The sequence below is a fragment of the Parasteatoda tepidariorum genome, chromosome 2 (assembly GCF_043381705.1).
Source record: "Parasteatoda tepidariorum isolate YZ-2023 chromosome 2, CAS_Ptep_4.0, whole genome shotgun sequence".
Classification (NCBI taxonomy): Eukaryota; Metazoa; Arthropoda; class Arachnida; order Araneae; family Theridiidae; genus Parasteatoda; species Parasteatoda tepidariorum.
In genome coordinates this window covers 62,462,382-62,488,958 of record NC_092205.1, presented here as the reverse complement: position 1 = coordinate 62,488,958, position 26,577 = coordinate 62,462,382, and the positions used below count along the sequence as shown (strand labels likewise).

The window sequence follows — 26,577 nt, the reverse complement described above, 5'->3', positions numbered from 1 at the left end:
TTAAAATCTCAAATTGACTACACGTGCGATTATTTTTAAACGAGACATTTAATCGTTATCGAAATTGAATTTATTGACGTCATTTCAGCTCCCGAAATTTCACTCATGCGCTGCTCTGTAGTTTCGTTTTTTGCAAGTTGTCTGTATTCTATTTTGTTGGAGCAATGGAGATTAATAGGTAAACAAGAATGGCTGTTGATATCAGGAATGCACAACTTAATATTATTGAAAATAATCAGCAATCAAATTTATCAATTGCAAAAATGAGATGGAAGATGCTTGCAAGGGTAAAAACTTTGATACTTGGATCATTCTTGTATTGTTTATTTATGTCCATCGGACTTATGTGTTATTTACTAATTTCCTATTTTAACCTGTTGAAATATTTTTTGCTGCTCTTTCAAATCCTCAACAATGTACTTATTCAATAACTTTAAATATTAATTTGTCTTAAATAATTATTATCAGAAGTATTGTAATTTATTTACAAATATAATTTGTTGACACTTGTGCTTTTTCTTCTTTTGCTTTAATGGAAAGTTGTAATTACCATTAATAAAACTTGCGTTTACAAATAATTATGTTGATAAATGAACTCTATAATTTGATGCGAATGATTGCAGTACTTTTTATCTTTAAAAATATTTTGTTAAGGGCAATTCAGTTAGTCTGTAGCATCACAGTAGCTTGAAAAAAGTTAGCCTCTTGCTAGCTTAAAAACAAAAGTCAGGATTGACCATTAATTATCATTTCTGCTTCCTCATCGCATTACTTCTGTATCGGTACATGTTCGCACCAAATTCAATAGACGAGGAACCAAAAAACAATTTGCAAAATGTAATTTTTAAAATAATATCCTGAGGCTTGCCTGTGGGTGACTACTAGTCCCCTTCTGTAATATTTTTTTTTAGTTTCTCACATGCCAAGCTGGAAAACTTGATGATTATTTTTCAATAGGTACCGATATGGATATCTATCCTCTATTTTTAAAGGTTTGCTCTTATTATTAAAGTTGTTCCCTTCAAATTCCTTAATACTCTCCAGATATAATTATAATAAAAGAGTCATTTATCATCTTTAACACAATAGCACTCACAATTAAAACAATTGGTGGGCCTCGGCCTTCTTTGAAACATTTCTTCACGCAATTCTCCTTGTACTCAGATCTTCCCTGTCCATTACCTTAAATAATGTAAAATAATTGTCAATATTAATTGGTGAGAAAAAATTAGTAATGAGATAATTGTATGCATTATTTAGTAAAGCAGAATATTTATTTCTAACACAACCAGTATTATCTGAAGAAAAGTTTTTGGAGATTAATCTCACTCATCTCTCTCATTTTGAGAAATGAATTTTAAAATAGGAAGATAAAATTTTAAAACATAGATCACCTTTGTAAATTATAGCCATTTTAAAACACAGTTTATATTATTATAACTAACAGATAAATTGTCCAAAGTAAATAAAGTAGAACTACTGTTTTAATGTTTAACCAAGAAAACAGCATTCCACATTATTTATTTTTAAAAAAAATATTAGTAATTTAAAATTTATGTACTTTTTTATGTTTTCTTCCATTTAACAGCACATTTGAAACTTATCTCACAATTGACGCCTTCATTAGTGGCATAAATATCAAGAGAAGTCATCGAATTGCTCCATAGATAGCTTTTTAGATTTATTCTATTATTATTTTTGAGTTACAGAATCACTTTCAAAAGCAGTTGGAGTAGCTTATGGGAGTGTTAGAGCAATACATTTGGAATACATGAAAAGGATTATCTCTGTATCTACTCTCATTGACTGGTTTTTCTAAGAAATCATCATTGTCCAATGGCTGAAAAAGAAACTATCATTGATAACAAAAATTTGATGAGTATTTTCACTGACAGTAAAATTTTGTGCAGTGAAACTCAAATCTGATGCTTGAAGTACATTTCTAGATTCATATTAATGAATTTCAGTCACAGCTCCGATAATGTGACAGTAAATTTGAAATTCGCAAATTTTTTTGAAGAAAAAAAAATTTTTTTTTTGCTTTTTTATGCTTTAATGCTAGAGACAAGTGGTATATATGCTCTTGCTTAGAAGAACCAAGATTAAAACCCTTACTATAAAAAAACTTTCATTTATTAAAAAAAAATAATTCATTAAGAATCAAACAAAAATCTGATTTTGCCTTCAATTTAAATTTCATTCATAATTTTTTCTAATTAATTAAGTATTGGTCTAGACCAAAAAAGTCACATTAGAAACAAAATCTCCTTCTGCTGCTCTACAGCTTGTTGCAGGCCAAGGCTGTCTCCAAAAATCTTTGGTCAAGAATTATCCATGGCTATAGTTGTACAATACCTTAAGATGAATGTTTAGAGTACTGACCAGTAGCATGCAATGAAGGGGCAATGGCCATATCCTCCAGTCAATGATTAAGCACACAAATCTTTAAATCTGTTACAAGATGATAAGCATTATTTTATTAAAAAATTAAGCTCTTTATTAGGCAAACTAATTTAATTCTCGTGTTTAAATTAAAATTTGCATATTTAAGAATTTTCTGTTAAAATAAGAAATTTTTGCAAAAGAATAATTTCCACATTCACTGACGTAAAGAAAAATTTAAATTATAGATTTAGACTCTTAAGAATATATATCATTCTCATATTTTTTCTTTTTTATTTAAAAAATTTTGTGGCCCCTTTCAGATTATACGTAAATGTACTCTTTTCAGGGGTATCTAATCAAGGTTCCCGGCATCCACACGTGCCTGTGTGGTCGATAGTTTTGTTTTTATTACTTAATTACTATTTGAAGTCTGTAAAATAATTTTGTAGTTTTCTTATTTATATTGTTTTATTATTTTCATATAAACTATTAATCTTATTTATCTTAATACAGGCACTACAGGAAGGAAAAGTTCAGGATTCAGTCCTCTTCCCTTGTTCTGTTAGGCAATTTACAACATTTGGCCTCATCCATATGCAAACAACTGAAGAGACTGCTAATGATAACGCTAGAGACAAGTGGTATATGTGCTCTTGCTTAGAAGAACCAAGATTGAAATTAAAAATAAAGTACGCATTTGTTTTTCTTTATTTTTTATATCGGAAATAATTTAATTTATTGTTTGGTAATTATGATTTTTTTTTCTCTATAGGTTAGTATCTGGAAGAATATCATCTGAAGAATTAAAAGGGTTTGATAATACCGGAAATGTGTGTAAGTAATTTTGCATATCGAAAATAATGTTGATAATAATGTATAACCTCAAAAATCCAGACTGCTACCAAGTTTAGTAGGTCAAAGTTTTTCAAATTCTGGATTTTAGATATTATTTGAGCAAAAAGAGGAAGTTGAATTTACAGGTTCAAAATTTTATAATAAATGATACATTTGATACCATTGTTAACGCTATTGTTTTCATTACAAGTGGATTTTTGCTTGTTTTTCTGCAATTACTTTACCCACATCTATTTGGGTTTTTTTTTTTTTAGAATCTCGATATTTTAATACCAAATTTTTCCACGAGTGAATTTTAAATCGCGCATTTCTGCAACTACTTTGAAACACAGCATTCCAATAGTGACAATTTCATCGTAAATCCATGAGGTTTGATTGATTGCTTTTTCAGTAACTGCTATGAACTCCCATGCAATTTTTAGGATTGATTTTTTTAATATTACGCCATATGAATTGTAGCATCTTGCCTACCATTTAAAATTAATTTAGCTTGTTGCGAGTTAAAAATAAATTTTTTGATTTTTTGAGCTTTCCGGATTTTCAAGGTTATACTGTATTTGGACATTTCTATCAATTTTTTATTTCATGCAACTAATTTTTATCTAGAAACCAAATCTGAATTAATTGAGTTAGTTATTTGATATTTAATTATATTTAAATTTATATTCAGCGTTTAAAATTACATTTATTTGAAAAAAGCAGATTTTACCCTGTTTTGATGTTAAAATTTATTAAAATGCCTAATTAACTTTTATGATAGACTCTTATTGACTACAATATTATTGACTACAACTATTTTGATTGTTATTTTATTTTATTGATTGACAAATAATGTCAGCCAATTTGAAAGACATATGACCTAACTTCAGAATTTAAGAAATAGCTTGAAATTTATGTAAGTTCATAGCTGCATAAAAATTCTATAACTTTATTATGGAATTTTTATGCAGCTATGAACATGGTATTTACTGTTTATATGGATTCATAAATCTAATGAAAAATCTGACAGTTACTTTTAAAGAACCAAGAACAGAGGGAAGAAATATCTTTAAAAAGGTACAGGATGTGTTATTTATCATATGTTTCTCAACATACTTGTTAACAGCCTTTTAAATTCTGTATGCTTTTTAAAATAGCACACCATCCTGCCATGATTACGCACTTATACCCTTTTTTTCTGGCCTCGATCTTTTAAAACCATAATATCATTATTTTGATTGTAGATAGCATCAGAACCGGCAAACCTTTCTCCAAACATCCACTCTGCACAAATAAGCTTATTTTTAGTGCTAAAATAGCTGTCTGTATGTAACTTCCCAATTTGAGCTTTTTTTACTCTCCTTGTACTCAACTTTTAATGTAATGTAAATATAATGTAATGCACAATTTAATGTAAAACAGGTATTTGAATTAAATAGTTGCTCGCTTTTTCATTCAATTTAAATTAACTAAGTTTATAAAGACTAAACTTTTTGGAACTATGAGATTTTTTTTAAATAAAGGATTACAAATATAGTAGAGGAACATAAAAGTTTTATACCTTCTATATCTCTGTTCATTTATCTTCCCCCTTCTATATCTCTGTTCGTGGGGTTTAACACACAGTTAAAAAAATTTATTGTAGTTTTATAATTTATTTATACTACTAATTATGATACTATTTTCTCTTACTAATTTATAACATCTCTCTTTTTAGGTGTCTGGCCTTCTGAAGAAGTATTGACTTATTATTGTATGAAAAACAAAGAATTATTTGGGTAAAATTTTTTTAAATTTTATTTACATTAGCAATTTTATCTGTCTAAAAATATTACTTTAGGTGTTTCCATTTATGAATATTGTTCATAAATTATAAAAGTAATTGACTTATTTAATAGATAGTTCTGATCAAGGTTACTCCACCTAAGTTAATATCAGCAGCCATTTTTTCTTTTCTAATTTAGAAACCTATTTTTGAATTAAATTTTATTTTGTGTAACAATAGGTTTTCACATTCAAGTTATGCTATTTTTTTTGTAGACAAAAACTTTAAGATTATTTTAAATATGAATTGAAGAGACATAAAATTTTAAAGAAAAATCCATGCAGTACTGTTCCACCCTTGCAGTTCCGTCCATCCTGTTCATGTTATATATTACTAACTGTCATTGTTATAATACTAATTGTTTTACTTATATGTTTGTAGGAATAATTGTAAAGTTTAACTGTAATACAACATATAATATATAAATATATACTGTAATACAACAATAGTAAAACAAATAATAGCTAACATGTTTTAAGCAAATATCTTAATTTTTTCTATTATAATTTTATATACTTTGCCGCTGCATGCTGAATTATTCATTTATTAATATTTAGATCACACAATTCAGTTGCATTTGTTTTTATTCTAGGGGGAAAAGCGTGTGTGAATTAGGCGGTGGCATGACTTCCCTCAGCGGTTTAGCGGTAATATTTTTTCTGTATTGAACCTATCGTTTAAATCTTAATTTCTGGTTTAAAATTTATTTGACATTAATTCATTATATATTATTATATTTTTGTTATTTGAGATTGTTTCAAAATTAAGCTTTTATTCAGTTGTTGTACATCTAAAAATTTAAAATAAAAATATTTCATGTAAATTCTGTAAAAATATAAATTTCAACTGAAGGTTTATCTTTTTACAGAGTTCCCGCTGTCCTAAAAAGTCCTTAAAACCACTTACACTAGACAAGTATGACCTAGAGGTGGCATTAGAAGCTCACGTAACTTTTTTGGCAAACTTTACCTTAGTTTCAACCAAACTCCCTTTTTGTGACAATTTTGTCAAAAAAATAATGAATTAAACTAGTTGCCATATCCGGGATTTAGGGATGAAATGTGTCCTTTTTGTGGTTGGTTGGGATTCATTCTAATTCGTTTGGTTAGGAACAGTCCTAAGTGCTGCAACCTACACATAGCAGGCTCTGAATTGCTTGGCTAGCATCACTGTCAAGTGAACTAAAAAGATTTTGGATCCTCACCAAATTTGTACTCTATTTCAACTTCTTCTCTGACCCCTTGTGTCCTGTAAGGCATCTCTGTCCCCTTAAGGATATTTTACTTGTATGTATTTTATGGACTAAACGTAAGTTTTTAGCACGAAGAGTATTTCCTAACACAATTATAAGACCATTTTAACCTAAATGAAATTCATAAAAATTTATAAGTTTTAAATCAAAATTTTTAGGCCATACTTCTTACAGATACTTGCTATTTGATTTAAATTATATATGTCAAGTCCATGTGGATTGGCCACTTATGCAATACATTATCTCTTACTCTGAAAGAAAAAGTTTAAAAAATGAATCATCCTATTGGAGACATTTTCCTCAAATGATTAGAAAAAATATTTAAATACCTTATAAAATCAGATTATAATTATCTTCTTAGAGTGATAAAAATATGCATCTGTATTAGTGTTAATACAAAATTTACTTACTCATTACAAATTTCTTTAGATATATATTTTTTGTTTAATTTTTTCTATGATTGTTTTATTATTTCATTACATCAAGTAGAAATTATAAATTAACTCTCTGCAACCTCATCACCGCTGCCTAAAACCATGGTAATACTAAGTTGATAAGCTTTAAAGATTAGTTGAATGGGAACTAAAATAATTTACTAGTTGTGTTTATGTGTAACTAGGCAATTTAACTATCAGATTTCCTTGAAAACCTAGTGTAGTCTATCTTTAATATTCTTGCAGTTTGCTCAGTGAAAATTTAAAACTAAACTATCTATTTTATCTGTTAAAAGCATAAAAACTTTTTAATATACCATCTGAAGAAAAAGAATTAATTTTTTTTCATTATTTATTTTTCATATTCCTCTATTATAATCTCATTTTTCAATAGTATGTCTCATGTACTAATGTTTATTATTTTTTGTAAATCCTTAGGTTGCAGCTACTGCTGGTGCAACTGAAGTGTTTGTGACAGATGGAAACATAAAATGTGTTGAAAGTATCCTTGAACTTTTAAGAATTTTGTAATATTGTATTTGATTGAATGTATATTATTAAACATTTTTGATAATTTGAAAATGAAGGAAATATTGACTTATGTTCCGACTGCAACTTTTTTCAAAAAGAAGAGTAAAGAATAAAATAAATTTGTTACCTAAGTTATAAAGTAACATTAACATTTTTTGACATTAACAACCTGAAGTTTTATGCATTTGTCTTAGCAATAAACATGCTATTTCAAATCCCCAATCATCAATTCTTTGAAGATGATACCCCTTGAAGTTGTCTTAAACATTATTTAAACTGAAACCCTTTGTCTACGTAACTTTAAGACAGTGTTTAAGTTCATATCTCATAACTACCTGACAGGTTAATCAATTATTGCATCAATATCAATAAAAATTTCAAAACAGTGTTAGACATTTTCAGATTACTTAAAAAGCGATAAGATTTTTAAGAAAGGATTGGGAAACTTAAGAACCATTATGACAAAGGTTGAAATCTTCTTTGCAGACATGTTGAAAAAAATTTATATATTTATATACAAGTTTTACTAGTAAAAGCTTTTTTCTTTGGAGGAGTTTTAAAACTTCTTAAATGCAGAAATATTTTTATCTTGCTGTTTTTAAAGTTATTTTGTCTGGAGATATTTGGAAACATTTTGAGTTCCGAAATACTTTTATGGTCTGTTTTAATATTTTTATGTATGTATCATATTTATGTATGTATCAGTTTTATTCATTTAGTATAATATGTATGTATCAGTTTTATTCATTTTAAGTGAAATAATTTATATATATTCAATATATATAAATTATAAATAAATTATAAACAAATATTATAATATGAATCATTAAATTCTTATCTTTTGATGTGTTTAATTTTTTTATGTAATCTTTTATTTAGCAATAAAATGCTTATCAGTATTATACTTATCATAAAAGTAACTAGAAAATAACTTTAAAAAAACTGAAAAATCAGTAAAAATAAATGAACACAGTTAAGCCAATGTATGACATACATTTTTTTAATAACTCAATTGTTTATAATTTTAATAATAATGGAAAATGTTAATAGAAACCTTTTTTAATTTTATATTTTATTTGGTGAAAGCAGCAATCAAAGAGTGAAGAAGCAACCAAAATAAGCAACTCTTATGTACTAAGCAAAAATCCAATATAATTAAACAAAAACATTTTATTTTATAACCATCGTTGTACAGCCAACCCAATTTCGGGTACTATGTTCAACTCCATATCCTTCCAATTTTGAACCCAATCCAGAAGACAGGGGAACTCCTCGATCAAATATTGAGAGAAACTTGCCATTGTGGAGGATTCTTCAATGGAACTAAACCGCATTTCCATAACATTTGAAAGGTTAGACTGACAGCAAGGGGGCTCTAACCCATGATCTGTCTACCACTAAGGACATTTTGCATAAAAACAAAGTTATTTAATAAAATCAAAATGTATAGTAAGTGTGTATTTATCCTTTAAAAATTTGAAATAAATTTTATTGTTAAAACTATTTTAACCTTGCCTTACAATCAATTTAACCCGTAATTGTTAATTTAGTTTGTGTAACATTTTCTTCGTTCTATCCTTAATTATTAACAGATGTTCAACAGATAATTGAACAAAATCATCAGTACTTTGGAGCAACACATGTTGTTTCCCGGTAATGCACTAATTCATATTCTCAAATTCATGTATTGCATTGTGTATAAAAAACCTGCCAAATTCATAAAAGTAACTACTATGTTAAACTATGCATTCTAAGAAGTTGTTTCCAATAAATTGTATCTACTGTATATAGAAATTATTTGCAGATTTTTTTTTCGACTTAAAAAAAAACTTTAATTTTTATTAGTGTAACCTGCTTTTTACGACTGAAAAGATTTTCACAATTTCTTAATGACTCTTTGAGATGGACTTGGCATTGTTCAGTATACAATGCCTCATTTGGATTTTGCAAATATATAAATTCTAAAGTAAATCTGTCATTTTGTGCTTATTTATGTATTACTTTACCTGAAGGAAGACAAGGGCATTTTATGTTTATATGCCAAACTAGCAAGAGTAAAATTGCTATTCTATCTGAAAAATCAAGAAAATGGAATGAACTAAAAAATCTGAGAAAAAAGGAATAATTTTAAATTTTTCTCCAAAGCGTGAAAAGTAATAAAGTTTAATATGATAATCCTTTAAAAAGCAGCATGTGTTCAAATGCTACCAATGCCCAACTTGTTTTTCATAAACTTCTATCTGAGTGGTAAATGCTTATTCTAGTGTAGTGCCATATTTGTTTTGTCGTCCTTATAGCCAATTTACATTATTCTATTAGTCTGAAATTATTTTAAATTACACCTAAAGAAAAGTTTTTTTTCGCTTGTTTGAATTGACACCATATTAAAATTTTAATGCAATGGGTTCAGTCATTAAAATAACAAGCTAAGTTTTAGTTTTGTTTGATTATGAAAAAGGATATAATAAACCTTTGGACTGCTGAAATTTGGTTTACATTTATAAAAATATTTTAATTTTAATGCTTCTTAATTATATATCGTATGATGTAAACGAAATGTACAAATTATGCAAAGTATGGATTTAATATTCAAGTTCATCATTTTTTTAAAGATGTAATAATCTTCTGGAGAATAATCTCAAAAATATTCTTGGGAATATTCTTATCATGGAGAATATTCTATTAAAAATATTTATGTAATTAATAGTAGTTTTACAAGTCAATTAATTTCTGAATTAAGAATAAATGTAAGCAATAAATGAATTTGATTGCATTATTTGAAAATTTTAATATATTTCATTTAAGTTTTTTCATCATTTAAAATAGCTATACAATAAATAATATAGAAGAGAAGCATTTTTCAAAAATTATTCTCAAAAATGTCAAATAATTATTGTGTATGAATTAATATCTCTAAAATTAAAAAAATATGTTGAGTATAAGCATAATAAATTTCAATAATTATTATAATAAGCATACATTAGAAGTTGTTCAAATAATTAAAATAAAAAAACAAATTTTAAACATATTCTTAAAACATTCTAATAATAAAATGTTCTAATCATAGTTCTGAATGTCTAATTTTGTTTTAAAAATGATTCTAACAAACAATTTGATTATAAAAGATGCTCTTAAAATATTGTTCTTAATTTAGAATTTTTATTTATTTTAAGCAATTATCCTACCAAATTCATCTATTAATTGCAGAATAAATGAAGACGACATGCAAGAGAAAATAAAATTTCATTTTCAGACACAAAGATATTATTTAATTTTCAACTGCATAATATTTTGCTTTAAAATGTTTAAATTCCTTTTTCATTGTTTCATGTTGTTTTTTCTAAAATAAAAATTACCTTAGAAAATTTTAATCTTAAGAAATTTTAAATGTTTTTGATTTATTAAAAAATACAAAGAAGCAAGTTCAGTTAATAATTTGTTATAATCACAATTCAAAGGAAATTCTTAAAATAAAAGCTACCAATATTTTATTAAATGGTGAGCATACCCAAACATAATTTGTGATCTATTTGAGAATAATAATTGAACTACATTTACACATATATAGAGAGAGATTCTTTTTTTAGATATTTTATCTATAAGAAAACGGAATATTTTCAATAATTCTCTAAATTTCAACCTCATGAGAATATTCACATTTTCCAAAAATATGATCTTTTGAGAATATTTTTGTATTATAGCTTTAATTATTTTATTCATTTATTTTTTTGTATATTAGCTGTTCCATAAACCAATTTATTATAGATTTTCCATTTGTTATAAAGTCTTTAAGCCTTGCTAAAACTATTCATCATCTGTGTACAAGGTGATTTAAAAGTCTATTATTTATTTTTGTTGAATCAATTTTCCATCTACAAAACCTCTGATTAAAAAGTTCCATATCAATTGTGAAATCTTTCCAAAAACAATAAAAGTTTAATTCTTTGAAACTCAGAAACAACAGAGCTGCTTTAGGATTTATAATAATTTTGTTATTGTAGTTTGTATAAAGTTTTAAAACATTAATTTTGCTGATTTAACTCATTTTAGTTTATCAGTAACTATGCTGTTAAAAGTATTATATAACTTATTAAAAGTAATATTCTTGTAGTCACCTAAGATGGGATGTTGAAGAAGATTATTCAGATTGCAGATCAAGATTTGATGTAGTAATTTGTGCGGACTGGTAAGTTTTTGAGAAAAATCAAACATGAATGAGCACTTTTCTGTTCGAATTATATATTTATGTTTTATGTTGTATAATGTTTTTTAGTCTCTATTATGATGATGGTAGAGCCGCACTTTCTGCCACAATTGGGAAAATTCTGAAAAATAATGTATGTATGATTTTAATTCTTGATATAGTTAATATTTGAATTACATATTAAATATTGCATTTATAAATTTAGTGAAAAAAATTATCCCTTCTGAGATAATGTGTGTTAAGAGTTACTTTTAGTTTAGATAAAATTTCCTGGTATTAGACTTGTAAAATATCCAGGAATAATCTAGAGTAATTACCCTGAATTTGTAAATACCTGGGTAGTAACAAATTTAATCGAAAATTCTAAGATCGTGTATTTCGTTTGAGTTTTACAAAATTATGCATTTAAAATACAATAAATAATGCTTATATTATCAATGGTTAACTTGTTGTTTACAACGAAAACCAAATTCATTCAATTAAACATGTAAATTCTTATTGAAATTATAGTTCTTTATTTGAATGTGAAGTCCTTCATGAATTTAAATTTTTGTTCAAAATTTTCTGCATTTCATTTATTTGTTTTTTTTTATGATTTTGTGTTATTAGCTATCAAACTGGGAAAATGTTTGATAGAAATATGTTTTTAAGACGCAAAAACTCAATCAGTTTTTCGTTAATTTATTTTAGATTGCAATGTTTGTTACACAAATTTAAGTTTTTTTTTCTGTTTTGTGTGATAATTATTAATTTATCACACAAAAAAATCATTACGTCCTTGATTTTCTACATATTTTTATATTTGGTTGCAAAAGTAGATTAAATTAGCTACAAAAGTTGCTAAAGCAACAATGAAGGATCCTCTAAAAACTCACCACCTTCTAAAAATTCCTCTGAATTCTAGAGCAATCAGTTCAAACAGAAAAAAGGTTTGACTCTAAAAAAGATCATGTATATTTATCCGCCTATTTATGATCCTTTGTTGTTTCAATCTAATATTTTATCGCTATCATTAAAATTTAAAAATTTAAGCTGTTTTGTTATTGCATTTTTCATTAAAAAATTTTTTTATTTTATTGTAATTTATAAAAAAAATTTATAAAGTTTGGCAATAATTGTACATAAATATTTGTTCAGTGGTCAGAAGTAGCATATTACAAATAATGAAACTACTAATCTCTATTTTTTTTAGTAGATTGTAGTGTCATGGGTAGTGCTATACAATATAACAGTAGTTTGTAGCAATTCCTAGCAACTACTTTTAACGTTAGTTTAAAAATGAAACACTGTTCTAAGACATCTAATTTTTCAAATTTGATGGGTGCAAGCTTTGCAGGCCCATCAGTGGATGCAATGAAAATGACCCCGTGGCTGCTGCTTAGCTTTAATAGAAATTCCCTATTTAAAATCATGAATATGTAATATTTAAACTAGCCATTACGAAAAATAGATAATCACCGATACCACGTTTGTAAAATGTTGATGTTATTTCAAAAAAATGAAAAGCTTTTTCAATGTACTTATTCATTAAACAATTCAAAAATTTCAATTATTTGATAATTTAGCATTTCTTAAATTAAATATTTGTTGTCAGAAATGGTTAAATTAACAAATTCAAAAAAAAATTTTTGAAATAACAAACTGGCTCATATAAACATCAATAAATATTTCTTAATTATTTCATTATAAATGAAAGCCAATTTCTAATTCAAAATCATTTTAAACATAGGTGTAAATTAAGTTCTCCAGCAAAGTTTGTCTCATTAAAGTAGTGAAGTAGTTACTACATTTCTAAAGTAGATTGTAGTCACTACATTTTTTAAAAAAATGGTTGTAGTTATTTTTAACTTCATTTGTAGCAAAGTAGTTGTAGTCTACAAAAGTAATGTAGTTTTTCTGACCACTGTGTTTGTTATATTTTACATTGCATGTCTTTTAAATTTTTCTGTGATTTCTTTATTTTGTGCACGTCTTTTTATTCACAGCAATTGCATAACTGATGATCAAAAATGTAGGGTCTTTCTAATAGTGATGCAATTAGCTGGGTTTTTTTTTCATTGTGATTTTATTTATTTATTTAGGGAGTTGCTGTTATTTTAGCACCAACTCGAGGGAAATCCTTTCAGTCCTTTGTTGATTTAGTACAAAAAGATTTCATTGTAGAGAGAATCATGTCCTATGATACACATGTGTGGGATCTCAATTGCCGAGTAAGCAGTTATATATACTTTTTGTATATTTTAATACTTTTTTTACTTATTTTTTATTCTATTCACAGAGATTTTGTGTTATAGAAATTTGGGCAGGGGTTTTAACATGTTCCTTGCCAGCTGAGTGCAGGTGGTTATACTATGTCTATCATTGAAAATAGGTATTCTATGAAGATAAAATCAAAGTTAAACTTTCTTATTTTAGCAACCATTTTAGTTTCAAATTTTCTGTAAAAATAGTTGGATGATAATATATCTAGCTACCACTTAATAAGCTTTATTGTCACAAACTGTAGGGGGAAATTTAACCAAGTGTTGAACATGTTAATCTGAATTTTATGTTTTTTTTTATTCTTGCATAATCTCTTGTTGTTTAGATTATCTGGACTTTATATAATTCTAATTAGTTGTGCAACGTATCTAACAGAAATTAATGCAATCAAAGAAAAAATGCAAGATTTATTCAGACGAAATTTATATTCAAGTAATTTTCAGAATTGAGAGGAATCTATATTTTTCTTGTTAGTTAAAAAAATCGCTCACCAAACCGCAATTTGTTTCGCCAAATTAACAATCTTTTATATTTTCATATTTAAAAAATACATGTTTTGCTACTTCTAACATAATAACGTATTTAATAAACATACATGTTATATGAATATTATAATCTCTAAAATTGACATTTCTATCTCAATATTTATAAAAAGTAAATTTTAATTAGTTCATGTTTTAAGCACAAGTAATTTTTTCATACAATACAGTCTAAATGTTACTTGCTTTTAATCTCATTTATATCCTAAGATGTTAACTTAATACTTTTTTCACTTGTAGTCAAATTGAAGCTTGTAAGCAGAGCTTGGAGCAGTATACTGATATGGAAATATACATATATTTATTGCGATAAAATTATGGAATTCATAAAAAAATTGTGTTCATAAACATATTAAACATTTGTATTTGTTGTTAGTTGCACACTTAAAAATTTCTTATAAAAATGTATTAATTTGTAATGCATATCCTAATGGTTTTTTAAAGGTGAAGAGGGAATCTTAATATTTGTAAACTTAGAAAAATCATAATTGGGAAATTAAGTCTATATACTTTTTAATTCAAATTTTGCCAAAAATGAAATTTTTTCAAATTTAAAATTTTTTTGTTATTCATAAACTAACTAATTTTTACAATTCTAGCTGAAAGAAGCAAAAACTAGTATTTACCATGAAGATCTCCATTATCCTCAGATGCTTATTTTAAGAAAATGTTAATGCAGCAAGGTAAATAATATGAAAAATTTATTATTTAGTTTGAAATAAAATCTATTTGAGAATTGTCTTTGTAAATACGAAATTAAATTTACTACTTAGCTAAAGTATATCTGAAGCTAACTAATAATAATGTTTAATAATCATCTGAATCAGACTAATAATATTATTTAATAATAATCTGAATCAGACTAATGGTAATGTTTATGGTATGTAAGTCCTTATAAATTTTTTTAGGTTTTGACAATCTCAATAAGTATACTGATGAATAATTTAATACTGATGAATAATTCAAAAAGCCAATCATACCAAAATATTTATTAAAAAAAAATTTTGACACCCAAAGACTAATATATGTAATTAACTACTATGTTGATACGTAAAATGATAAAATATGTTTTTCCTTCCTGCACATTAGTGAGTTCACTTAATTGATTAGTAAGTGTAACTTAATTACAGCCACTTTAGTTTTAAAATTTCAAAAATGAAGAATTTTTACTTTCTGTAAATTATTTCCTTTAGGTAACTTATTCATAATGTAAATTATTTAAAAAAGATGAACCAGTAAACCATTAGTTATTAAAACTATGAAACCATATGTGTAATGATTTTGTGAAATTTTGAATTCCCACTCTTTGTTTGATTTCTATTTTTCAAACTAAGTAAAAGAGTAGGTCTTATATATGTTATTTAATCATTCCTTATATGTTTCTTTTACTATCTGAGTACTGTTTAGCATTTGGTCAAATTTGATAAAAGTTCTCTTTCATTGAATATCAAAGATGCAAAATTGATTTTTGACATTAGAACAAGAGGTGAAAGGAATTTTTAGTTATTTTAACAAACTTCTTCTTCTTCTCATTGACACGACAGCCCAGGATGGGCCTTGGCCTTCTCAATAAGCCTATGCCAAGACATTCTTCCCTTAGCCAAGGTTCTCCAGTTTATTATANAAATTAACTACTATGTTGATACGTAAAATGATAAAATATGTTTTTCCTTCCTGCACATTAGTGAGTTCACTTAATTGATTAGTAAGTGTAACTTAATTACAGCCACTTTAGTTTTAAAATTTCAAAAAGGAAAAATTTTTACTTTCTGTAAATTATTTCCTTTAGGTAACTTATTCATAATGTAAATTATTTAAATAAGATGAACCAGTAAACCATTACTAGTTATTAAAACTATGAAACCATATGTGTAATGATTTAGTGAAATTTTGAATTCCCACTCTTTGTTTGATTTCAAGCTAAGTAAAAGTGTAGGTCTTTTATATGTTATTCAATCATTCCTTATATGTTTCTTTTACTGTCTGAGTGCTGTTTAGCATTTGGTCAATTTTGATAGAAATTCTCTTTCATTGAATATCAAAGATGCAAAATTGATTTCTTGACATTAGAACAAGAGGTGAAAGGAATTTTTAGTTATTTTAACAAACTTCTTCTTCTTCTCATTGACACGACAGCCCAGGATGGGCCTTGGCCTTCTCAATAAGCCTATGCCAAGACATTCTTCCCTTAGCCAAGGTTCTCCAGTTTATTATCTTTAAAACTTGTAGGTCCTTTTCAAGGCAGTCTAAAAATCTTAGGTTTGGTCGTCCTCTTTTTCCTTGTACCTGTTGGCCTGGCACTGAAAACTTTTTTGGTTGTCCTGCTATCCTCCATTCTTAAAATGTGGCCTGCCCTATTAATGCTTTGAATTTTGATAAATTTAATGACATCAGGTTCTTTATATGCTTTGTAAAGTTCCGCGCTTGATCTTCTGAACCAGGTACCGTTTTTACTTATTCCACCAAAAATATTTTAACAAACACTCAGGTTAAAATGGCTTTTACTTTTAAAGTAGAGTTAGTGTCCGTTGAAAGAAGTTAACTAAAGTGATCTTGGTCTGCTAAATTAAAATGTAATTTAATATTAAAAAAACTTATTTGAGAAAAAAATTTTTGTATGCTATTAAAAAATAAGTGTGTGGATTAAATCATATGGTAAATGCAATTTACTAATTATTAATTTTCAGATTTGTGAAGATGTCATCCATTCAAACCAACTTAGCAAACCAAACTTCATCTTCCATTTCAGTAAATAGAAATGCGTCTTAATATCATTCAAATTGGTTCATGCCAAACTTTTTCGTCCACAACCAATTGTCAAGAACTCCAATCAATTTGAATCGACTTCATCAAGCAGAATGGAAAAACAATTTCGTACTTATCATTTTCCCCATCTTCCTTCTTAATGATTTACCATTTGTATGTTCAAATGTTTTCTTGAAAGAAAAAAAAAACCTACTATTTACTTTCATATTTTACAAGGCAGAAAAAAGAAATCTGAATATTATATTATTGGTTAAATGATTATTTCTCCCTGATGATTATGGTTCTCTTAACTTAATAAAAAAAAAACGAAACTGTATTAAGCAGTCTTGCTACATTATTTTATCTCTCTGAAATAATGTTTTTTTTTTTTATTTCATACATTTATTTTTTCAGTGATACTCATTGTTTAATTTCAATTCTTGAATCTATTTTGGGTGTTGGATGTATTATATTTTCAAGAAATTTAATTATATCCTTGGTTATTGTAGAACACTTAAAAAATATCAATCTTTTAACATGATTTTAAGTTAAGCACCTAATTTTTTTTTATAAATCTACTCATAGGACCTTGGGAGTAAAAGCATTTTTTTCTGTGTTTGAGTATCTAAATTACTTAGATATAAAATTTACCCTATGTACTGCATTTTATCTTTTTCAAATGACATCTTACTTGTAAAAGCAAAAGAAAATCAGAAATGACAGGTTACTTCTAACAGGAAGGCTACTTCTTTTTTAAAAAAAATTTATTTGAATTATTAATATTTTGTTAATAACTGTGATACTATTAAAAGATCTTCCTTTTCTTTCAAATGTAAGTTTAAATCATTAACTTTTGTCATTTTAAGTGTATAAAACCAACAAGAAAAAGTTTTTTCAAATGAGTTAGGGATTGTCAATATTACATTGTGTAAAAAAAAGCTTTTATCTCAAATTTATAAAAATTAAGGAAAAGGCAAATATATCCTACCAGAAATAAAGGTAGGTTTTTAGAAAAGTTTATGTAGAGCAATCTAGTCCTTTATTTTGAAGTCACCTGACAATTGTCACAAAAATAGATTAGAATTTTTTCAAACAAATTTTTTAAATTATGAATGTATCAACTTCCTAATATGATTTTTTAAAAAATAGTGTAATTATTTTGACTTACTATTGTATACAAGTGTCATCAGTAATATTATTTGTTCAAAATCATTACAAGAAACATATTTTGCTATTTAAAGTATTGAATTACTGGTCTTATTTTGAATTTCGTTCTCTTTTTCTTTATTTTCAATTAATTATTCTGTATACACATTAAAACAGAGCTTACTAGAACAGTATATATTTTGAAAAATGGACCATATAATCTTAATTTTTGAATGTTTAATGACTATGAAACATTCTGAAAATTTCAATTCTCTATAAACATTAGATATTTTTAAAGATCGACCATGTATGTTAATTTTCTTTTAAAAAATGTGAAAACTTTAATTTACAAATGTTAAGTAAGGCTAGCATATGTAATTTACTGTGCATAATTTTTAATTTTGCATTCAAAACCAGCATTTTTCAAATATTGAGCAAGTTTGAATGAATCATGTCTTGTTATATTATGTTCTAGATGGTGTTGTGGGATTGGAATAAACTGTATACTATTGTATATCATTTGCTAAGACAGAATGCAAAGGCTTTAAATCTTGTATATATAAATTAATTAGTTTATTAAAGACTTGTAAATATAAATTAATATATATATCGTAAACATAAATCGATGGATGAAAATGGATTCTTTTATTTATTAACATTTGTTGTTGAAAGTTGTAATGTTGGTGTTTAAATTTCCTGTGTTAGAAGTTTGTATTATTTCACTCCACTGTTAAAAATGTAATTATGTAGATATTCATATATTTAATAACATTAATTTGAGCTGGAACTATGTAAAGTTAAACATTTGTAATGTATATATTTTCATCATTTTTAGTTCAATAATTAGTTCAATATTATGCATATGAAACAGCATTCATTATCTATTTTATTTTTCACCTCTTTAAAAACTAACGCTAGTTGTTGCCTTTGAAGAAGAGACATAAATTTGTGTTCTTTTATTAAAATCTTCGAAAATTAAACTATTTTAAAGAAATGTATTTATTACTAAACTTAGATTTCATAGTTATAAATCTAATTTCAAGTCAAACTATGAGGAAATTTTATTATTAAAATACATTGATTGCAACCAATAAAAAAACTGGATTATAAGATCAATCGCTTTTTAAAATTTAAATTGGCACGAACAAAATCTTGCAATATCAAACCATTCTTCAATAAAATCATTATTAGTGTTTTCTAAAATCCAAGCTTTTGATAGGGATACGTTTTAAAAATAGAAAACTCTATGTTTTCTTTTCTGAATAATTTGAATTTTCTCAAGTTTTGTAGCATATAAATTCCATTTTGCCCTAAGAAATGAAAAGAACAAAGTGAAATTCTGTAAAAATAAAATATAAATGTAGTAGTTCATTTAACTTTCAACTGTATTTGTAATGTTTAAATTTGAAACATTTTTTCTCCGTGTAAATATTTGGGTTTATAAAATTAAATGTTCTCAGAACAAACGTGATTTCAACACATGGTGGGCACTATACTGCCTTTATGTACTGTAAAACTCTAATTATCTATATCATCTTTGAAAAAAGAAATTTAAAAAAATAGGGATAGCTACAAAATATCAACGAAATACAAATATTAATGGTTCTAAATAATTATAAATTATTTATTTATCTGTGAAAATCTTTAAAGTTGAAAAAAATAGCTGTGTTTTTCTGTTCCGAAGCTGTATTCTCAAATTAAGTTTAGCAATAGTTATAACCATGACTGCTGTTTCGTATGACATTTGTGTCGTACAACAAATATGGTCAATCGGGGGCTGTTATTTTGATATGATGAAATGGAGCAAACTAAAGATATAGTCCAGGCATGTATTTTGTTAAAAGTTTAAAAATTTTGACTATTCTGAAAACAATATTTTTTTAAAAAATTTTTCAATCTTTTTCTTACTATTCTCAACGAAAAGAGCTAATTCTTAACAAAGACACCATTTTTCTTTAGTGATTTCAAGCACTGAGAGCATGTCTCAAATTTACTCTATATTGTTGTTTTGGTTGCAAAACTTTAAATCTCTTTTACAATTCAATAAAAAATACATTTCATCTGTGACATCAATTTTTCTTATAATTACCAATGATTATACATATTTTTTACCTATAATATTTAGTTTTTGAAAAGTTTTTAAGATTTTACCAAAGTAATTTTGAGAACTCACGATGATAAAAGAGTCTGACAAGTCTTTACGATAATGAGCTTTATTTATTAAATAATAAATTAAGGGGTAAAAATTATTTACCACTCCAGACAAAATTTACCCCAATTATTATTTTTTTTTAAATGTTGATCAGTACTTCTATAATGTTTTAAAATAAAAATTTTACTTATTTGTTATTGTTTTTTTAATATTAAGTAAATCAGTTTAGTGGATTTAAGTAGAATCTGGATAACCATGAAATAAGAGCTTAACTTTTGCTAGGCAAATATAAAAGTTATGTAACCTTGTTTTTGTTTCGTCTAGTCACGGATTAAGTATTAAAACCTTGACTTACATTACGTTCAAATTTTTATTGTGTGTAACAAATTTCAAATTTAACTGGCTTACATCAAATATCATTTATCTGCTTGAATATTGTTAAAGTTTCATTGCAGTTCAGTGGTTAAAGGCACTGAACTGTCATTTTTGATAGACAGGGATTCAGTTCACAGTTGACTTAAAGCCCACCAAACTTTACAATGATGGGTAACATCTTGTCTGGCATGATTCATTGCCACAATCATGCTGTTGGTCACAAAATTGTGGAGTCATAGTCTCTGTGACCTTTCAACTAACAATGAGCTGTAACTGGATTGCTTTATTTTATGTTTAAATCTAAAATGATTTTGATTTTTATCAAGAGAAGCCTGCACCCACATTTTTTTTTAATTTAATTTTTTCTCTCCAATATATTACATATTAGCCCTGATTGACCCTATATGTTTCTTCAAAACGCATATCATTTTTAGACATAATTGTTTTTCCTTTTATAACTGTTTACTATTTATTTTTTAAAACTGAAAATTGAGCTTCAATCTTAATAATTCATAATCCCATATGCCATTAGATGCACATAAGAGATAAGATTCCTGTATTATCTAGTCAGAGTAGTTATGATTTCTGCTACTCATAATGCGTACCTTACATTAAGGGTGTTTCATGTAGCTTGTTTACATGAGATTTCAAAAACGCCCCTGAAAACTACATAAGAACCATTCATATACATTTTCTTTGTGCCACTCAAACAAATATTTTTGAAAGCTAGTAAATATTAGTCAATTGTGTTTTAAGAGGAGAATTGTTTCATCAAAAATATTTGTTTATTTTTGTTGGGTTCTATTTGTGAATGTTTATTTGAATTATGAAACAAGTTTGTAGTTACTTGATGTATCGTTATGATAAGATATATAAATAAATTCATTTCAGTCAGATCAATGAACTTGTTTCTTCATTTATGCAACTAGCTTCGGTGTATGACAACAAAAGATAAGTAACAAACTTATAACTGTACAGTGCTATATATTTTAATATCATTTGATGTACAAACATGGAAAGACATGACAGTTGTCCAAAGATTGAGAAATCTTCAAATTAAAAATCTATTCTTATTTTTCCACCTGATAATGAGATAGTTTCTTTTATTGATTTATTTCAGTTATGAATAAATGCAACCTCAGATCAATAGCAAGCTCATGACATGAAAATGTGTATTTCTTGCATATTTTGGGCTAAAAATAACAAATTTTGTTTACCATGCACCATTTTCCCAAAAATCCATATTTTGGCATAGCCCGTTTACACATTTTAACAGCACACTATAACAACTTGTGGGCTAATGAAATGCACTTCTATTAACAGTGGGACCATCGCCAACTGGGCGACAAAAGGCTTATCTACTTGTTCAAAGATTACATGTGTAAGAAAAGACTGATATTCGAGAAATCAGTGGAAACTTGGAGATTTATTTACAATTGTGTCTATGATAGAACTTTTTCATTTTGATATCAAGCACCTTTTATTTATATAGAATTCCATAGTTCGATCTAATGGAGGGGGGGAAATATTGTATACAATATACCGAATATTATATAGGTTCTAGTGGGGATTTTTTAAAATTTAGTGGTAATTAAAAAATTTACATAAAATTAAAATTGGCTAACACCTTTTTCCCCCCAAAATTGAGAAAGCTGCTGACTAAAACTCTGAAAACCCATTACTTCTGTTCAGGTTAGTTGATCTTTTTAAAATGCAAGATACAAGTGAATTGAACTAGAATAACTGAAATTTTTGCAGTAATTTTGCAAAATACCTTATTTATCATGATAAATATGTTCATAAAGAAGTTTGTAACTTAATTTGTCAAACTGAATTCAACTTACTCTAAACTACCTGTAAACAAATCCAAAATGTCATATGTGGAACTTGTCCAGCAAATTATTTCGTTAGACAAATAAGTTGAAAATCAAAATCTCACTCCTTTTTTCTATTAATTTTTATATTAAATCCCAACATACATTAATTAACTGTCACGAAAAAATCCCTCCATCTAGTTGTCTAGAGTATAGCACTGTCCATGACTAAAAATTACGAGGGAAAGGTGAGTGGGGTTAATTAACATTTAGGACAGATTTTGCTTTTAGTCAGCTAGAAAAGTATTAAAAACTTTCTTCTTAAAATGAACTTTATTTTGTTCTTATAGCAGCAGACAGCCTCAAACTCTGCAGTGGGCGAATTCTTTGATTTGGTAGACAGTAAAATTGGTTCTAATTCTAGTGACTGATAGCAGTAATAGTTAGCTAACAGCTTCAAAAATTTCTGTTATGCATAATTACTTTTTAAAGTTACTTAATGCAAAATCTACTAGTAATTTTGTGCAAAAACCATTTATTGTTTTATTGAAAAGAATGAATACCATTAATGTGCAAAAAGATATGAATGATACAATATCCAATAGTTAATAACAAACAGTTTTATTTCATAAAAAAATTATAAAAATATATCTATCCATCTATAGTAAAATATCTCTCTGTAGTTTTTCAAATGCTAATGAATGTTTCTTTTGGCACTTGAGGGTATATTTAGAAACAATTTTAAGATAATCCATTAGAGCCCCATGCTGAAAGAAATGTCAGAAATTTATTAGATTATTGAAATTTAACATGTTTCATGTCACTTAACATGTTTCAAAATTTTGATGCTTTTTGATTAAGAAACTAACCTATAAACTTTTCTTTTAAAAAAAATCAATTTTTATCGCATATTCAGAAAGCAAGTGTGTCAAAATTTCAATTCCATTATATCGAAATTGACAAAGCTTATAATTCTTTATCATATTGTGAGTATAGTTTCAAATTTTAACAGCTGTTATTAAAAAAATATGTCCTTGAAATTGGAGGTGAAAATTTATAAACTTCTATGCAACTGATTTATCTCATTTTAGTTTTTATTTTCAAGGATATTTTTTATAACTGATGTTTCACAATTGATCCAAGATTTTTTTCTAATTGAACTATTAAGAGCTAGTTTTTATTACAAATTATAAAATTCAATTGTAATTATCTGATTTTAGATAATTTTTCTGGGGCCAGGAATTATTATTGGAAATCACTCTCTTAATTACCTTCATTGGGAAGTCACAATTCTAATAAGAAGGTTCAAGATTTTTCATTAAAAAAAATGTTTTAAGACTATATGATATTATTAATAAATGTATGAAAATTTGTGCTCTAATAATTTTAAAAATGTTTGTCTTTCTAGAAAAAGAATCTAAAATGTAATTTTTTTCCCTATCTAGTAAGCCATGATAAACCCTTCATAAACATATTTCAATTAAGTAGTACTTACTTTATGAGAGACCTTCTATGTCACCAGTTTCAGGATCAATGTCAATATCATAAAAACAAGGTCTAATTGTGAGACCTGGCATGGTTAGTACCTAAATAAAAATAGTTAACTTCAATTGAATTTTTTATAACAGTGCCTACATATCTGTGTATCTGATACTTAATTATTTTAATGAATAACAATAGTCAAAAGAGATCAAGATTTTATTATTTCTTAGGTTTAATAAACTAATTTTGCATAACGATACCATCGCATCTATGAGATTTGTGATTTTTAAAGTAGAAACTTGTAATTAAAAGAAAATTAGAATCAACTGTAGCTTTATCACACTTGTTTTTCTAACTGATGAATTCCTAGTATAACTTCTGAATTCAAAATTTTGTGAATTTATTTTCGAAACATTAAAATGTTCTAAATACTTTACTTATAAGAATTACACAGAAAACTAGATTCAACATTTAATAAATTTTTAAACTTCAATTATTTTACAAATTTTTATTAGAAATTATTAAAGAAACTAGTTTACGTTTAATTTCAAGACATTTTTTTAACTATCTTGCTACTCAGATATATAGCTTCATTGGACCCTATTTATTTACATAGCACTATTAAATAACTTATGTATTGGGTACCATAAAGTTCATAATACACTAAATGTAAGTGTGACAAAAAACTTATCTATTTATTTGTGATTTGCTAACAAAAACATACTAATAAACACAGGACTCACATTGTATTCAAAATATCAAAAGTGTTTTATTTATAACATTCAATGCAATTGTCAAGAAGTTAAGCCCTAATAAACACAGGACTCACATTGCATTCAATATATCAAAAGTGGTTTATTTATAACATTCAATGCAATTGTCAGGAAGTTAAGCCAAGCCCGACAAGACAAATACTTGATCTACCACTCTGAAGAAAAAAAAACTTTTTTTTTTATTGTAACTTTGTGTTTCTCACAATTTGAGTAAAGTAGGTTTTAATTTTCAAGCCCCAATAGCTCAGTAGTTAAAAGCTGTCAAGGTTGGAACCTCAGTGGCTGTTTGAATCCCATCCAGCTTTAGACCGATGGATACCAAATTAACTGAGAAGTTAAAGGCAGCACTGTGCGCAGCACAGATTACATTGCCACAATCATGATGTTGGTCACGAAATTGTGGAGCCTCACATCCATGACCCCCCCCCCTGGCTTATAATGAGTTGTTGCAAGAATAATTAACTTTAAGTGTCGATTAAGTCAGGAATAAAAAACTGTTTTTATAAAAAAAAATTTTAAATTAATTAAATCACAACTTACAGCTCCAAGCAATGGATATACAAAACCAGCTCCTGCACTCAGTTTTATATCTTGAATGGGTACGACAAAATTTGTAGGTACACCTTTCTTCGCTGGATCATGAGATATTGATAAAGGAGTTTTAGCCATGCATACAGGTAATCCTCCAAATCCCTATAAAATTAAATGTTAATTAGGTTAGATTAATTTACCTGTGAATTTTTATTACTCTGTTTATCATTTAAGTGTGATTTAACAATTTTTTTATTTGAAATTAAATAGTGCTTAACTTCTACAAAGACAGCATATTGTGTTTTTACAGCTAATTCTATGAGAGAATTATAAATGTTCAACATAAATATTTATATTGTATACTTATAGCTGTCGAAAGTTTATCATTTTTTTTTAATTGTAGACTCATGAATTTTTTTCTACAGTGGTACTTCTTTACATAACTTTTTTAAAGAAATTTATTTACTTTTTACTTCTGTATAAACAAATAATTGATTTAACTTAAAAATAATACAAAGTAATTAAAAAGATATCCTGAAATCAATGTTCACCAAAAAAAGTATTCAGACTGATAAAAGACTTTCATTTTTCTATTATCAGAATAGCAAATATCAAAAAGTTCGTGCTATTGAGGTATAACTATCTACGCAAAACGTATTTATAATAAGATCAGATATCTTTTTTCTGTATACAACACTGCCATACTGTATTATAAGAAAATGCATGAAATAAATCTAAATCTACGTTGGAAGTGTGTTGTAAACAATGATTTTTACTGATTCAGTAGCATGAATTATTAAGAATATTACAGTGTAAAATTATGAACAAGCCCAGAACCATTAAGACTCTTATATACTTATTGCACATTTCATGCTGATTGGTAAAATCTAGTTAGAATATTGCATAATGTTTAAGATTTCTATTTTTAATGCAAAATTAAATATAATATGAGATATTCTTGCTTACCTGTTTTTCAAAAAGATCCATTTTTTCTTGAGCCACTTTGTCAAACTCTACACCATCGGCTCCATATATTTCTTTGGCGATTATTTCAATTTTTTTAGCGATAGGAAGCTAATAAAATACGAAATTTCAGTTTAATATGATTTTATAAAACTTCGAAAATGAAGGCAGATAAAGCATTCATTTTAAAAATCTCTAATTGAAATCATTGGAAAATGAATTTGAAATAAGTGTAGTCTATGTTAATTCCATTAGACAATTTTTTAATAAAATTATCTGTTTTCATAATTTTTAATTTATACATTCATGAGACAGATTATCAATTATTAA

At 26.5% G+C, this 26,577-nt stretch overlaps 2 protein-coding genes across 2 annotated transcripts in view; one reads left to right on the top strand and one right to left on the bottom strand.

Annotated features, from left to right (window-relative positions):
* The first annotated feature begins 76 nt into the window (after positions 1-76).
* LOC107442164 (calmodulin-lysine N-methyltransferase) lies at positions 77-21,584 on the top strand. Its single transcript, XM_016055653.4, has 12 exons — positions 77-287; positions 2,899-3,074; positions 3,158-3,219; positions 4,937-4,997; positions 5,637-5,691; positions 7,169-7,232; positions 8,854-8,914; positions 11,373-11,447; positions 11,535-11,598; positions 13,547-13,675; positions 14,866-14,949; positions 16,954-21,584. Exons 1-11 carry the CDS (start codon positions 189-191, stop codon positions 14,938-14,940), a joined length of 921 nt encoding a protein of 306 aa, XP_015911139.1. The 5' UTR covers positions 77-188; the 3' UTR covers positions 14,941-14,949; positions 16,954-21,584.
* A 1,519-nt stretch (positions 21,585-23,103) lies between these two features.
* Positions 23,104-26,577, bottom strand: part of LOC107442163 (pug C-1-tetrahydrofolate synthase, cytoplasmic) — a 62,814-nt gene continuing 59,340 nt past the window's right edge. Inside the window, exons 21-24 of the mRNA XM_071188415.1 lie at positions 26,251-26,358; positions 25,294-25,446; positions 23,994-24,084; positions 23,104-23,265 (exon numbers count right to left, since the gene is read on the bottom strand). Of these exons, the coding sequence (XP_071044516.1) occupies positions 23,995-24,084; positions 25,294-25,446; positions 26,251-26,358 (351 nt within the window). The 3' untranslated portion in view covers positions 23,104-23,265; position 23,994. The remainder of the gene's footprint in view (positions 23,266-23,993; positions 24,085-25,293; positions 25,447-26,250; positions 26,359-26,577) is intronic.